At 47.9% G+C, this 16,906-nt stretch overlaps 1 protein-coding gene across 1 annotated transcript in view; it reads left to right on the top strand.

Moving 5' to 3' along the window:
• rspo2 (R-spondin 2) overlaps positions 1 to 16,906 on the top strand; it is a 47,596-nt gene that overhangs the window by 27,369 nt on the left and 3,321 nt on the right. Inside the window, exons 4-5 of the mRNA XM_037454346.2 lie at positions 306 to 449; positions 686 to 874. Coding sequence (XP_037310243.1) covers positions 306 to 449; positions 686 to 874 — 333 coding nt within the window. The remainder of the gene's footprint in view (positions 1 to 305; positions 450 to 685; positions 875 to 16,906) is intronic.

Below are 16,906 nucleotides of genomic sequence, written 5' to 3'. Positions count from 1 at the left end.
GCATATTTAGGGCACAACTCTAATGGGATGCTGTAACACAGCCATTAACTGGGTGTTGGTCGCAAATTGTTGAGAGAGGTCATCGTCAACAATTTGACACAACAAACATGAAATATCTGTTAGGCGAAGCGCATTGAAACCCCAGAGAGAAATGATTTGTGTTTGGATTTTCTTTTTAGCAGGGACAAAATAATCCTTTCAAGAACCTCCTTAACCCAAACCCCTTGAGCATTCAATCAACTCCAGATGAGAGGGTTGGTCGGACCTTGATGGCTCTCTTCTTCTTTCTCCTCTTCTTCCTCCAGGGTGTAGGATAGAGAACTGCGAGTCCTGCTTCAGCAAAGACTTCTGCACCAAATGCAAGTCAGGCTTTTACCTCCACAAAGGGCGCTGCTTTGACAAGTGCCCCGAGGGCTTTGCCCCGTTGGAGGACACCATGGAGTGCGGAGGTACGTGAGACGACACCAATGTGTGAGGAAAAGTAAACGCACTTATTTTACGCATCTTCCTCGTTCGTCCTGCTTGTTTTGACCGTAAAAAAAACAGGCCGTTGAACTGGGACCACACACAAAGGCAAAGCTCGGTCGCCTCCGTATCAAAGCTTGACCCGGGGACTTGGTGTTGCCTCTGGATTGAACTCTGCTGTGGTTTCACGGCGCATCACTGTTTCTGTGTGTCTCCGCAGAGGGCTGTGAGGTGGGCCAGTGGAGCGAATGGGGAGCCTGCAACAGGAGAAACAAAACCTGTGGCTACAAGTGGGGTCTCGAGACCCGCACACGGCACATCGTTAAGAAACCACCCAAGGACACAATACCATGTCCCACCATTGCTGAGTCGAGGATGTGCAAAATGGCCATTAGGCACTGCAGGAGAGGTAAGGATGTTATTCAGCCACATGTCGACGTGTGCGAGAAAGATTCCGTCCATTGCAGAGTTTACACTACTCTGGTGGATATTAAAGAAAACAGCCAACGTACCCCAAAGGAGAGCTCTTCCCCCCCCCCCCACTCAGAGTCCCACCTGTTTCATGTAACCCTCGTACCTTCCACTCAGCCATGTTTTTTCACCGTCTGTTTTTTTTTTTTTTTTGAGGTGCGCGATAGTGTTTCCGTGTGTGGAATATCACTATTTTTCCATGGCGTCCTTGTTCAAAACAGGTCCTTCTCTGAGGTATATTTTTCCTCCCACTCTCCCATCTCCATTCCCCTCCTCAGTGGAATTCTTCAAAGTACGACCTGCAGGTTCCCTTCAATGGCCGTCTCTGTTTCCTCCCGTCGGCTCGAGAGATATTTGCGGTGCACGCAGCATGTATGTCAGGCCATTAAATGGGGAAGTCAATTCTGGAATTTCTCTCAGTGTGAATACAGCAAAGGGAAATATTTTTTTTCCAAAAAGTAAACCATTTCTTTTAGTCGGTCCAAACACACCATTTGAGGTGATGGCCTCCGTTAGTAGTGCTTTTAAAATAGATGTATTTCCCTTTACTTCTCCCATAAACTTTGGGTTACGTCAAGCCCAGTGTAAATATTTAATTCACCATATAAGGAACCAATTAGAGTGGCAGATATCACTTAAGCTTTAAAAAAGGAAAAACATTCGAAGCTTAATGATTTTTCTCCATTTTTGGCCTTGAGTGGTGGAGTGGTGAAAGTGTAAATAAACGCCGATGAACGCTGATATTTTCTGGTGTTACGACACTGCCATGGCAGTCGCTGTGATTCTGTCGTGTTTGTCGGGGAAAAACCCCCGAGCACCTCTTCAACCCCCCCCCTTGACCTCTTCCAAGAAACTTTATGACTTTCTTGCACTAAAATTTGGAAATTGCATAGCAGAACCATTTTTCTTCAGCCAACGGTCGACTCCCCGCGTCCAACTAACTTGAAGCTACTGCTACATGGCAGACGGTCTGAGTGACCTTCCTCCCCGTGGACGACCAGCGGCCTCTGCGGTGTGGTTAAACGCCACGTGTAAACGTGTCACTGCGTGTGCATCTCAAGACTCCCCGGGCTCGTGAAGTGCTGCGGTGGCCCGTTTAATAAAGGTACATTTCAGACTCGGGCATGTGTTGTTAATTCCCAACCACTCGACCGCCAGTGAAAAAAAAATCCCCACTTGGCAAAAGCCAGTGAAATGCAACACTCTTCAGTTCAAATAAATACAACGTAGAAACGCGGACTGCTTAAGTCGAACGGGAGGAGATCCAGCGCCGTCGCATGGGAGCTCGACCGACTGACACTGTAAAATAATCACAACCCGTTTGTGATAATAAAGCCCTGTCCTATGGGAGGAGAGGCCGCCCTCTGAAATGCTGGCGATCAGGATTTGGAGCTTCAAGAAAGGGCCGCAATGTGGCTGAGGCCATCGTGAAATACCTTGTTACGTCAAATGAACGCAATTTTCAAGCTATAGATATCTAGTACTAACTATCTAGAAATAACAGGATATGCAGTGCTTTGTGGTATAATGAGTCTTCAAATCACAAACTGTAATCTCAACGTATGGAGTTTTAGGGAATGTAAATATACGAAAGAGCTTACAATGATTACTTGGAACATGAAAATAGAAATTGATTCATGATTGATTTATCTGTATATGTTTAGGATGAGCATGGGATTATGTAAGTTCAGACCGTAAAGATGTTGTGGATGAAATGCGGACAGGAAGTAGTAGGACTCAGCATGTAGGTATATACTTTTAAAAGCCGTGACTATCTGCTACGACGGGCCTGCATTTCTACATATCTACACTGGACCTCAGGACAGATCCGTGTCCCCCAGTTTAGGGAACTATGTGAAGGATCTTCTTCGTTTCCCTCTGTGTCGGCAGACACACACACACAAGCAGCGAGAGTAAAGCCCAGATAATGTCAGGAGGCGAGGCCTTCACGGCAAACATGGCGCGTTGTGTAAACCGTGTCTGATGCGTTCCATCCAAGTTGCTGATCAGTGTAAACACCGTATATCATTCGCACTGCTGGGATTCATTTTCTGTTCTTGTTTGACATTTGGCAGAACAGCATTGTCCCGATAACACACCCTGTCCCCAAAATAACTGCGTGGAGCACCTGGACACCACAAGTATATATCACAAGCGCTATTTCCAACCAGCTGTCAAGCTGATTTTAAGCAAACCTTGGAAGTTTGGCAAATATATATAATGGGAATTGTATAGTTTGCACCAGCTCCAATGCATGGATTTGCATTTGAAGCCGTTCAGACCCTTTTAGAGCTGACCTCATCAAAAATATGCCAACGGACATGTGTTTGGTCCAAGCCGTCCAGACGAGGTTGGCTTTGAACACTGAAATTAAATTGTTAAAGGCCGCAAAATGTCTGGTTGTTATTTAAATATTCATATTAATATTCCACCTCAAGTTCTCCAGATTTGTGACTCAGATCACAACCATTTCGGAGCAACCAGTGTTTCAGTTTAACAAGTGACCACGTTCCAGCCAAACGCCTCGTCGTGATCCATGTAAATTGTTGGACTTCAAAATTGACTGAAGGCTTTTAAGAGAGCAAGCTCGACAAGCTATTGCACGGTGACGCACTTCTGTTCCCAAACTGCGTGTGCTCCCGAACGTACATCATCATTGTTCAGATTCTCGATACTTTGACCTGCTTTTTTTGTTTTGGACCAAAACAGCGTCTCTTCTTCAAGTTGCTTCATCACATTTCTTACATCAAGTAAATACCGAACCGCCCGAGCAGTGTTGATGAAAATCTTTATCAAACTCAACCAGCTGATTCATTTTGTTTTGGACATAACACTTCGATGGTGAGCCATCTCCAGAGGAGTCAGTCTTGTCTCGTGCACGCTTGGCCTGCGCTTGTATTGTACCCTTGAGACGGTAAAACACTCTTCTCTCCTCTGCATCCCCGGAGTGGTGCTCTGAACAGCCTATAAACAATAAAGAGACTTTATTAATAGCTGCTCCGGCGCTATAACCATTGACAGACTGGGTCCCCCCCACCCCCCCCCCCCACCCCCCCTCCCTCCCGACCCTTCCTCCCCCCTCCCTGTCTTGTGAGCTGATGGGAGAGGAGGGGAGAGGAAAGGTGAGGAGCGTGATAACACAGCAGCGCTCGGCTGTTCCACATCGATGCCGTTATGGAGCTCCCTGCAGAGATTTCCCAGAAGCCCCTGTCACCAGATTCACTGGTCGACAAACCGCCATGTGTGTGACCGCTCTCATTGCTCTTTCTCTACGGCCCCCGTCACCAGTCAGTGCATCTGGTTATTTTCCAATCCCCGCTCTCTTGCCCACCCACTCTACTATAATCTGTGCACAATAGCTGCTTCTGCCATGTCAGGGACATTAAATCTTGTGTAAACAACTTTAAAATGTTAAAACTCTCCCAACACCCACTCTTAACACAATCCCTGATTTGGGACCCAGGAGAGACTAAAGTCCAACGCAACGCACTACTGCTACTCGGGTTCATTTCCGTCTTTCAAATTCTCAGACGACACTAAAGTTTATGTGGTAGCAGGCCCGAGTTGCATTTGTGCAGCTCTGCTTGCTTTACTTCTAAGTGCAAGTAGATCCAATTTAAGGGGTATTTGTAGTGCAGGAGGCAGCCAAGCGGAGTAAGCCCAAACAGAAGTTTTGGAACAGTAAACATTTATAGCTCAGCAAATGTCAGAGTTGATAACAGAAACACAAATAACACCCCGTTTTCCTGAACAATGCAGTTTACTTGAGTGAAAAAGGAGAGCAGAGGGAAGACGAATAAAAAAGCATTAGCATATAATGATTGTATTAAGCCATTGAATCATGTACCTGTACTTGGAGAGCTGACGGCCTTCGTGGGAGCCTTGATCTCCTGTGCGTGTAACCAGAGAAACCATTTGCTGTAGAGCTCATTTGAGGCCAGTCCTTCCATCCCATCAGTCATCTGAGTGCTCCCATCCAGCCACCACTAATACGGTCTGTCAGAGCGCCTGTGTGCAGTTTGTGTTTACACTGTAACTGTAATAACTGCCTCTTGTGTAGCTATGATGCCCAGTCGATTCTTTCCGCCATCAATTTGAAACCGTGGATAAGCAAGTTTTCTTACATGTACTGTGGCACTGGGTTGTGGAGGAAGATAATCCTGCCTGGACTCAGAGTACCACCTCATCACTCCTCCGCAGTGTGACATCTCGAGGGTCTATGTCTATATTTAAGGCCTTGGACGCGACATGGAGGCGGGCCCTTGTTTGATTCACACCACGAGCACCTACAGTCTGGAACAGGGGACCGAAGCGAACCCAGATCCGCCACAGGATCGACCAGACCCAAGGAGGATTTATTTGACTGCTGGGACTCACGCCAGGTTCTGTCTGAAGCCAGTGCGGTTCTGTGGTGAATCGGCAGTGTTGTGGACCTCCTGGCCCTCGCCGTCTGCAAACCATCTGCTCCAAAGCCTCTCCTCTCGTAAAACGATGCACGGAGCAACGGTGTTTGCCTCAACTCCGTTGAGGAGGAAGCTCAACGGCCTCGTCCGTTGCGCACACTACAAAACAATTCCGGCTTCTGGCTCTGTGTCGGAGCAGGTGGTTAAGGCGCGTCCAGGCGTACGGGCGCGTGACACACACACACACACACACGTTTTGGGTGTTTATACTCGCCGTGCCTACGGGTTTAAGCTCTGGCAAGAGACCCCGTTCACTTCAGAGCGTTTACGTTTCGCAGCCAGTGTGATCACATCTCAGTCGGGCCAGTGTCTGGCCGGGAAACCTGACATCCAAAAACATTTCTGGATGTGTTTTTGTCCAACTGTTAGCCTTCCATCGGGGCCAAATTTTGTTTCTTACCTCAAACAGATGCTCGCTTACAATTTGAGGCTAATTGATGGAGCGTGTGCGTCTTGTCTCAGCAGCAGAGCCCATTTGTCCGAACTCTGCTCGATGCACCACTCTGAAGGAGACCCCCCCCCACCCCCAATGTACTTATCTCATTATTCCAATTAATGGTCCCCGAGTGTGCTCTACGGGAATCCAATACTGTTGGAAAGTGGTGCACAGATGACAAGTCCGGCTTTCATTTCTGCCACAGTGGAATGACGGCTGGTGATTAACGGCGATCTCTGGCCCGGGTAATATCATGGACAATCCGGATCAGTTCTTCCCGCCAGCGGGAGCGGAGCGGGGAGCGTTTTCCCAGGACAGGAGGATAGGCACTAATTGGCAGCCGACCTGTCATAGTGATTATGTGTGCCTCGCACCGCAGCCTGTTGTGACTTGTGTAGCCACAGCTTAATCTTCATTTAATAAGGCCGCTCCATAGGGGCTGACACAGTAGCTGTTGAGAAAGCCCTCAGGAGTGCCCCTCCTCCGTTGGACAGCATGGCCGGCCGGTGGGTACAGGGCTTGGGGATTAGCTTGCACCGTTTATTGTTTTAAAAGAATGTTGTAGACATTTGTGAAGATGTAAAAAACAACAACAAAATAATCACGGGAGAAACATGGACACGTACAACCGTGTGGACAGATGGTGATTTGGAAGCTTTTCGCCGAGCTCTTCTGAATCCGAGTCAGGGTGGATAGGAAAGACACATCAACCTGTCATTGACTTCATCTCTAGCATCCCAATGCCAGTGGCTGTTAGTCACCACTGAAGTTACAGTTCTGTTATATCCATACGTAATTGCGAGTCTCTGCCATAGACACCCCCCCCCACCCCTTATGTTTCTCCTCTTAAACAAATAAAAAAAATAACTACCTGCACTTGTCTGGACTGCTTTATGCCAATGGCCTCTTTCTGGGTTTATTTTTCCGCCTGTGGTGCAGTTGAGCCGTGTTAAATCTTCTTTCGGTGAAGAAAGTCATTACCAGTAGTCTCCGAGACTTCTCTGCCCTGTGTGCATTCCTTTTTGGGAGGGAGTACGGGGGGGGGGGATCTCTGATCAACTTCCCACTAAGTGCCCCTGCTCCCTGACCAAAATAAATATGGCTGCTGTCATTTTGTCAGCAACCGTCTTCAGAGAGCAATATTTGAAACACCCCATGATCCTGCTGGCTTTTATATGGAGAATCCATCGTCATACCACAGGCATGAGCCATAAACATGTGGAGGCCTTTCAAAGAACTGAGGGGGGAGAAGGGGCGTGGAGGTGGAAGAGGAGGGGTCAGCAGCGCTGCATACTACACACTATTGTCATCTGGTCTTTTCCAAGAAGGAAGAAAGAGGAGTGTGACTGAAGATTTTCTTTTTCTCCTTCACACTCTTTGGCCCAGTTCAGTTGTGGTTTTGCAGAACTGCCTTTTGTAGACCCGTGTACAAACATTAGATGTGGCAGTCGGCATATTCGTCCGACCCGCTTGGTTGTGAGGTGTGGATCCGTAGTTTTGCTATCTCAATGAACCCAAGAAAGAGAACGTAGATATCTTTCCAGAATAAACTTTGACGTTGAGTTGTCGTCCATTTGGCATCTCCAGAGGTGGCTGTTCATACTCACCCATGACTGCAAGCATTGTCTTATACAAACGCGCCCCTACTGGTTCATGTCTAAGGTTGAAAACCGCATGCAGACATTATTCAGCGTGACAAGAGGAGGACCACCGGGTCTCTCGCGAGGCTTCCCCTCTCTGCCGCCGTCGGGATGGCGGACGAAACAAGGCATAAGGATCACAAACAAAGTGGGAGCAAACTGTTTGGGGGGGTCAGGAAAGGGGGGGGGGGTGCTGCAATGAAGTGGAATAGTTGCGGGCTATTACCCCCCACTGAGCAGTATATGGGCCGATATTGCCCTTGACGCACCTGGCCTGTAAAGCGTGGTCATTGAACCTTGACCTTGTTGGTGTGATATATATATATATATATTTTTGTCAATGTTCTGCACCTCATATCCGGATAACACAAAGCAGATCAGAGTACAATCTGTGTTATGCATCCCTGTATGCCAGACCTGGACCACATACACTTTCATCTCCACCCAACCGGGGCCAAAAAGGATGCGCACACACAAGCACTGAGAGACACACGGCCGCGCGGCGGCAGAGTGTGAGACACGTGTAATAGACACCGCCAAACAGAAAAACAGACCTCACAGGCAGAACAAGTCACCACATTATCGACTCTTTTCCCCGTCCCTCTTTCCATCCTCGTTTCCCGTCTCGCACTCCGATGACACTCTGGCGCTCGTGTTTCGCATAACGCGGCACGGGGGCTGTCTGAGGATCTCTGTGCAGGCAACAGAGGAGGATGTGTTGCGTGGCGCACAACGTTTCGAAATGACCGTCCAGCGCACTGGAGTCCTCCCTCTCTGCAGTAATCTGGCTGGCTGGAGGAGGAAAGCAACAAGCCTGAAAACATCTGGTGCACAGTTGCACCGGCCTCAGCCACCAGAAGCCCCTCTCCAGCCTCCTCCCCCTCCCGCTCTTCATCTCTGGCGGGATTCTTCACAGAGACATCCCAGCTTTTAATTACAGCTGGTGATTCAGAGAGAGGCTGCGGCTTCTGACCCACTCATGTCCACGAGCGTGGACAAAAAAGCAGAAAGTATAGACCTGCTGGCCTTTGGCTGTGTGTGTTCGTCTTTGCGTGTGTGTGTTTATGAATTAACGGTGACAAATACAGAGGGGCTGCAGACTAATCGCAGAGCCATTATAGTGGTAAGTAGAGGCCAACTTACAAGGCAGCACCATACCTGCATCAGCACTAAAGAGCAAAACGACCGAGGTGATGTCACAGGTTAGACATTTCAGCTTAAAGGGACAGCTCACTTTTTCTGCTTACCTGTGGTGCTATTCATCAATGTAGGTTTTTGTGAGTGTTGGAGGTGTCCGCCGTAGGGACGTCGGCCTTCCCTTCACCCCGGCTTTGTTATGCAGTCTCTTTGCAGAAATCATGAACGGGGACTATTTTTTCTCAGCCGCACTGCACAACACTGGCCACAACAAGTCTCAAAGTAATTAAATTATCTTAACAAGCCCTGGATGGACACATTGCTGTTGAGTTTTCAACAAAAAAAAATTTGTCCAGTTTGATTAAAATTGAGAGAAGGCAGACCTCTCTACGACCGAGATCTCCAACACTCTGCAACTCACAACCAAACAGTCTAAAATGATGAAAAAACGCTACAGGGTAGAAAAAAAGTATACATTTTTTATTTTTGGAGGCCATGTCCCTTACATGGAGAAAAGGCTAGCAGAAATGAATAACCTGAATGCATAACAAACAGAGGCACCAACCCCATGCCTACCTGTTGTTACCCATGTACAAGCAGCCTGCTTATAGTCATACAAAACTCACATTTAGCTCTGTATCAGCTGAATCAGATCAGAATCAGATTCTTGCCACATACGTTTTGTTTGAATTTGTTGTGGTGATTCGTGTAGCTGTAGCCGGCGCCGTCTGAGCATTAGGAGACAAATAGAATAAAAAAAAAAAAACATTAAATCACATATAAAGTGAGGTGAGGTGAGAACTTCTGTATTTAGGGTGATGTGCAATGCAGGAAATACGCGCGACGTTGCCTTTTCAGTCAATGTAACGCGATGGCTCGTTCAGGATATCATTGAGTGGTCTGTGTCACGATATCCAACCGATTCCCAGGCACCACATCGAATCCCTTTAAACATAAATGCCCCTTCCCGCTGGGTGGCAAGGTTCAGGACCGTGAACCCGTCATGCCTTGAGACATCTCTTTGGGATTAGTGGGAGTTTAGCATCCCTTTGATTTGATCCCTCTCTGCTGCCCCTGCTGCATCCCTTGACAGATGCCGCTGCCTTCTGGAGTACACGACCCTCTCCTTGTCGAGGTGGGACCCTGAAACGACGTTTGAAATTACACTGTAATCATACACGGCTAAAAACAACAGGAAAATGTCTGCCACATGCCACAGGGCCCTCTGTTTGTGTTTGAGTAAGTCGAAGGGGAATTACTGACAGGAGTGGGAGAGCGGTGCCTGGATCGAGGAGCCGGTGCCTCTCATGGGCCGTGTCTGCGATCAGATCCGTCAGAGCCACTCAGCTGTCCGTCTGCCTGGTGTTTGACAAAGTGTTTGATGCAGCGCAGGCCTTAGAGAGGATCAAGCCCTTCCTGGATTGGCTTTACCTCCCTCTCTGGCCCTCTCTGACCCCCCTGTGCAACAGGAGCTTCGCAAGCACTTCAAACACACCCTCCTCCCTCTCTTCCGCTGTGAACTAACAAACTATTTTTGCAGTCTGTTGGATCATCAGAGGAGACAGAAACAAGGGCGACTTTTGAGAGTTAGTCGAACAATCAAAGAAAACAACAAGCGCCGGCCAGACTTGATTCCCTCTTTACTGGCCATTGCACGGGGATTGCGGCATGATCCTGATGGCCCCCGTCTCTGTTTTAGTGTCTAAGCCTGTGTGACTTAGCCTGGCTCCCCGCTTGTTAGGGTCTGGTCCCGTTTTGGGGACAGTTGTGCTTCGTGTCCAAACATGTGAGGGATTTCCTCCTGGGGTTTCCCTGTAGAGAGGAGGTCGGATCAAAGGACTAGAGCAGAAATGAGATATAAAGAGGGAATCATGCCGGACAATTTCCTCCCATATCCTCCGCCGTTCTCTCACAGACCCACAGAGACCAGGAGGCTGCAGACCAGGTGGCGTTAGCAAAAAGAGAAGCGTGTGCACGCACGCTATAGGAAAAAAGTCAATGCACGAACACACGTTGTTGTTGTTGTTGCACGGTAGAGCTGGTTACTGTGGATCACCACTGGTCACCTCATTCTGTCTCAATACAGCTGCAATCTTTCTGCTTAAAGGCCACTGGAGCCAATGCGCCTTTACTTTGTTGCATAAGTCAGAGCAGTGAAACAGCATTAGTCCCATGATGTCATGTAGAGGTAATCCTATAAGGATGACAACGACGAATGCAACAGCAGACTTTTATTGCATTCTATCGTTTTTTATTATTATTTTTTTACATGGAACAATTCGATGTTTGGCTTGTGGGTTTGACTAGAGTTGCTCTAAACTCTGCTCTGATCTCTGACAGCATCCAGGACTCCACACGACACTGTGGATGATCGCTGCTTTTCTTTTTTTCAGAAACCCCACAACCTGATGTAGTTAGGTGAAAACATGCATCTTGGGATTGCCCTAATGCTCGCTTACTAGGTAATGAGCTCGTAGGCTGTGCATGCTATTGGCTGCAGTTCACATTATGCTACTCACAGTGTTTAATCCTTTATTAACATTTCTATAATTTTTTTTTGTTGTGTCTCTAATTTCTGTAAATGCTATTACACACGCTATTGGTTGGTTGTTTGAATTCCTGCTCTGGGATTGGACCTCTGCTGTTGACATGTACTTCCTGCCAGTATTGTGCAGTGTTTAGAGGTCTGTTGAACCCCTCGTCCACCTTAGGACAGGTATGAAGGAGGGCAGGAAGTCCTAGAACCTTCTTACATGCCCCCCTCCTGGCTCTGTTAACAACCACTTTATTCTTCTCCATAAAGTTATGGCGGGGTGCTGTAATGCAGAAGGGTTGTTTGTGAAGACTCAGAGGCTCATGACAGTATGCTGAGTCGAGTAAATCCCCGAGCCAGGGCCCTCCGCAGGGGGTCGACCCCCACACTCTCTCCATCTCCGCCCGAGGCCCGGGCTTACAATAAACTCGACGGATACCTGGAACCGCAGATTCACCTCCTTGGATAAATAATTAAAAAAAAAAATGTAATAGCGATGAGAAGAGGTCACCCGAGTTGCACGATGTTTCCCCTGATCTATTCAGTCGGTGCGAGTGTGCTTCTAAAAGCGCACAGTTAATCCCTGCGAGGCGCTGGTTTACGCAGAGAGAAGAAGATTTGTTGCGGACCTCTGGAGTCAATGCGTTTCATTCTATTAGTCAAAGGATGCCAAGCCTGATTTGCTATCAAATGGATATGGTGTGTAAAAGTACACCAAACTAATCTGCCAAGTCCAGCTTTTATTAGCTTTTATTTCTTATTGGTACTGCAATGATAATTAACCACATTAAGCTCCAGCAGTGAGCGAAAGTACATCAGTTAAAAGACATGGAAATGTAGTTGACAGTTATATCAGAGGAGCTTGAGAGCAGCTTGTTATCGGAGCTTGAATAGAGCAAATAAATCCATTGGGGATCTTGTGTCTGTTGAAAATGATTAATTTCATCAGCCTTATGCAATACACTTATCGGAAACTAAGATGAACGACTCTCATAACTCTGTGAGACACTTGGTGCTTTATATCAAATCATGTGGGATTTATCAAAGCCTTCACTGAGGCCTCATATTGAAATAGAGGACATGGAAATCAAAGTGGAGTTGAAGTGGCCCCTTTTCTAGCGTTGAGTCGAGACAAACAGAGTCCAAATCTGTGGTAACTTGCCTGCTCGAATGATGAATTTGCTACTGTGTATCCCACCAGGTCTCCTGATCGTTGGATACGCCACATTTTAAAAACCGCTTCCTCGTCTGCTGCATCTATCTCCGCCCCCCCCCCCCCCCCCCTCCCGCCCCCCCGTGCACACAACAAATACAGAAAACAAACAGAGCCACGCCGGCAGCTGGCGCTGAACGTCAGCACGGGGCCTCCCTTTGATAAGTGCTGAGCTTTAGATTCTTTTTTTTTCTCATCCGAAATGAAACACAACATTAAGCCATTCATTAAAGTCAACTAAAGCTAATTATCCCTCATTTTCCCCAATTGCACGCGGGGCAGGAGAGCCCCATATACTCGGGCCCAGATGTGTGGATGAGTCAGGCGGGGGGGAGATAGCAGACCGCAGGGGGGGGGGGGGGGGGGGGGGGGCGCTCGCTCCTCTACGAGCCCTGCGGTTTTCGAGGGCGCATCAGACTCGGCGGGCCGGTCGCGCTGCCTGGCTACTGACGTTAACCTCATGACACCATCGGCTGTGTGAAGCCACTGAAATACAACCAGGTTCCATTTGGTGGAAAAGAAAGTCGATAATGATCAGTTATGCGCCTGAATAATGAGGAGAGAGCATCGAAGAAACCTCAGTAGCCGGCACATTTGAGTCACATCCACGGCAGGTTTCCATTCAGATGGGTCGCTCGTTGCCGGAGGTGGCGACAGTGCGCGCCGCATTGCCGCTTTTAAGCCAAACTACAAGTCGTCACATTTTGGCAGCTTCAAGCGGAAGTGGGAACCTTTACAGTTGGCCGGACGTCGGAGCACCGAAACCATATAACGTCATGTGATTCGACTCTTCATTTTCTTCCTCGGTATCTGGTACCCGCGGACCAGACTTTTGGAAATAATGGCTGAGCCGCCTTTGATCTGGCTCTCGTTGTTGTTGCAGTCTAGAAGAGGCGCCTTTGTGTTTTTATGTGAATTTGAAAAGAAACGCTCTTCATATCCTCTACATGTAAAGGATATTTTATTGAGATATTTTGAACACGTTCATCCAACTAAACAAAATGTGATAAATAAGGGCACACTAGAGAATCGTTTAGGGCGTTTTTTTTAGGTCTGACGGGACTTGCTCATATCAGGGTGGACCGAAGCTTAGCTAGCTGTTGATGGTCAGTAAATACCTCAGAAGATATGATGTGTGGTTCAGAGGGCTTTGGAGTTGTTCAATGGCACGTCTGATTGGAACTTTACCTGTTAAACATGTTTAAAGAGATTCCTAGAGAGCACCACACATCAACTATAGAAGTAGGTATTTAAGGTTCACATTGCCACGTTGACGTGACAACCTTTAAGTGGTTCTTAGAAAGCCTCCCTCCAAGTTTCCAACTTGGAATCCTGACCTGAAGGGATTATGCCATTTAATGTTTCCAAGTGTAGGAATAACTGATTCCCGACTTTCCAACGATTCTAAAACACAGCACTAGTGTTTGGGTGAAGGTGTAGTGGAGGAAACCGCTCCGGAGAGGCAGTTACCCACTTTTTGAGCCTTTTTGGAAGGTCGTCATGGAAGGTTTCCACTTGATAAGCTATAGCCTTTCAGGAGTCCCAACCCAGGGGGGGGGGGAGCTCGAACAGTTCCCGTATTGTGAAATGCATCGGAGCACGAGCTCACGCATCTACAGCGCGTCGCTTGGCCTGCGGCCCTCCTCCGCAGGTCGCTGCTGCTTCTCGCCGGTGGCATCGACCTTCCCTCGGAGGGGGGGGGGGGGGGGGGAACACGCTGTCCGCACTGACCATCGGGCGTATTAATCACCGCGTCAGTCATGCGTGTTTTTTGCCGGGACTTCTCCTCTCCGAGACGTTAATCTCTCCGGGGGTCGGGGGTTTTTCGCTTTAACTCACTGTCAGTGAAACGAAGCATCAAAGAGCCGCGCGGTGAGCTAACCTGCTCTCTAATCCCCGCGCGGATCCTCCGCCGGGGCCGCAGATGAGAAAATAATGAGCGACCTAATCCCAACATTAGCTTTTTAAATCGGAATGCGAGTGTTTTAAATCATTCTCGCCCCGCAGCCTGGTGATGGTAAGCAGAGCCACGGGGGGGGGGACGAGAGAACGAAAGAGTGAATGAAGGAGTGTGATCCAGAGTAACCTTGTTAGGGCTAAGTGACGCTGTGCAGAGAGCCTCCTGTCAGCCGGGTTGGCAAGATGAGCTTCTTGTAAATGATTGTCCTCTCTGTCAAAAGGCTGATTTATTTTTTCCTACATCTGACGTCTGTGTCTCAGCCGCAAAATTTCCCAGTAGTTTCCCTCCTACAGGATGTCGACATTTTTTGTTGTTGTCTTTTGTCAGTATTTGCTTCCCATTTCCTTCTCTTTTTTTTTTTACACTCATTCATTTAATTTCTCATGTTCTCCAAAGATTCCAAAAGGAGCCTCTGCCACCATTTCCCTCTATTTGGCAACCACTCCATTCAAAGTTTAGGCCGGCCTCAGGCCTACTCCTTAATTGAACTATTGGTCACTTGAGGTCACGTGTGTCCCACCTATAAATCAACTGTAGTTCAGTAGCGGCAGAGTCACAACGTAACCTTTGCCAGACAGGAGGAGCTGTCGGTGTGTGTGTGAGTGAGCAGAGAGAAGGCCTGGCTTGCCACAGATCCTTTCCCCTCCACAGCAGTATAAATGTATGTGTGAGGAGGCCCTTAATGGCTGCTAATCCAATTTCTGCCACTGAAATCAAATCTCCCTGGCGCCAGTGTAGTTCTCTCCTTCCCTTCGCAAATAATGGCCTCCGCTTTGGCCTTGTTTATGAAAAAGATGAGCTGCCAAAAATTCCAGCTTTGCCTTCCTTAAGTCCACACGAATCTTCTTCAAAATTGTTTGGATTTTTATTTATTTCTTTACCCGCCCCCCCCCCCCCCACCCCACCAAGCCACCCCAATACCTCCAGCGCCATGTCCTACAAACTGACCGTCTGTGTCAAGTGGAGTGACGAGGTAACGGGAGAGCAGAGGCAGAGTTTTCAGCAGTGTGGGATCCCATTTACCGTATGCCCTAATGCCTTCTCCATGTCAGCCATTGATTTCCCTTTAAACCGCAGGCAACGGAGATGAGATTAGGGCCTTTGATTCCTGCACTGCCGGCGTGGCCGTCAGTGGGTGAAATCGCTTGGCCTGTGCCGACGGCGCTGCGTTCCTCTTTCTGGTTGCAGGTTCGGGGGCCTCTGTGATCATGGTCGCTTCCAGGTATCCCAAAGGAGTAGCCAGCAAAGGAACAAATGCTCTCGCTTAAGTGGAGAAATATCAGAGCCTTATTTCAGAGAATACAACACTGTTGCATTATGCAGACTTTCCCTCATGTGCATTTGTAAATTCGTGAGTTTAGTGCTCTTTTCCAAAATAAAGATATTAGCTTTGACACAGCTCAAGGGAGCTTTGGCTTTGGCTTCATTCCCCCTGGATATGGATTTGACTGATTATCTTTCAGTGCATCAGTTAGACAAGTAGTCATATTGCCATTCCGCAAGGAGATATTATTCCGGAGTGCCAGCCTAATAATATGATATGCGCTTAACTCTTAGTTGGACCTTCACCATGCTGTCGTCTCGATTATTGCTGAGGGCCTCAAATAGCTATCGCAAGGACACGCGGAGGGGAAAAGGGGAGAGGAAGAAGGATGTGGAGGAAAAAGTAAATGCATGTGTGGATCCCAGCTGGCTTTGGGAGGTGAACGAGGAACGTCGGCCACAGTGCGTGCGAGAGGAGCCCTCTGCTCACTGGTTTGGCAGCCGGGAAAGATCGGAAACGACGTTGAGTGTTTCTCAAGTCCAACGTAGGTGACATGAGATGCACAATCACAATCAGGGACGCACGGGCATGAAGGACTCGTTTGTCGTTCACAAGAGCAAAAGAAGAGTTTCACAGAGGCCATTTTGGACAGCGGTAAAACAGCCGTCCCACCACAGGCTCTGCTTCTGATTGAGGAACACAAAAACATTTTGATTGGCTCTCGAGAATTCTATTTGTTGGTTTGATTAAATTGTCTTTTCAAACTCAAACTCCCAAACACAAATGTCAAGTTGGCAGGGAAAGATTGCATCAGTGAGGGAAAACTAAACATTGGTGAAATCATGGCTTGCTGTAGAACCGCAGCCAGAGCGAAGAGAGATGTATGGAGAAGTATTATAAATCCCCGATAAAAGCCATATTCCTTTGATTGGATCCTCACAGTGCCAGTTACAAAGCAACACAATGGCAGGGAATGATTTGAAACTACCTGCACCTTCCAAGACAAAAATCATCTTTACATGCCCGTAAGATTTATGAATTTGTTCTTGGTTTTGAAAGCAATTGCGATGACTTAATCATTCCTTTCCAGGCAAATTAAACTGTTTCCTCTGTGAACCCTGGTAATCAGCTTAAGTGATTACATCGGCCGTAAATATGAGCTCAGTGTTCAGCGTGCGCACTGCCCGGAGGAAAGGCTAAATGGGATTTTCTTGGGGAGACGTGATGGACCATATCTCTCTGGTATCAGAGGCTGAGGGAAGGGGGCTTGTGTGGGGATTGGTTGCCCTCTAGCTGTCAGCGTTGAGATGGGGTTATGAAATAT

The sequence above is a fragment of the Pungitius pungitius genome, chromosome 11 (genome assembly GCF_949316345.1).
Source record: "Pungitius pungitius chromosome 11, fPunPun2.1, whole genome shotgun sequence".
Taxonomy (NCBI): domain Eukaryota; kingdom Metazoa; phylum Chordata; class Actinopteri; order Perciformes; family Gasterosteidae; genus Pungitius; species Pungitius pungitius.
The sequence above is the reverse complement of the archived record's forward strand: the minus strand, read 5'-3'. Positions and strand labels throughout refer to the sequence as shown.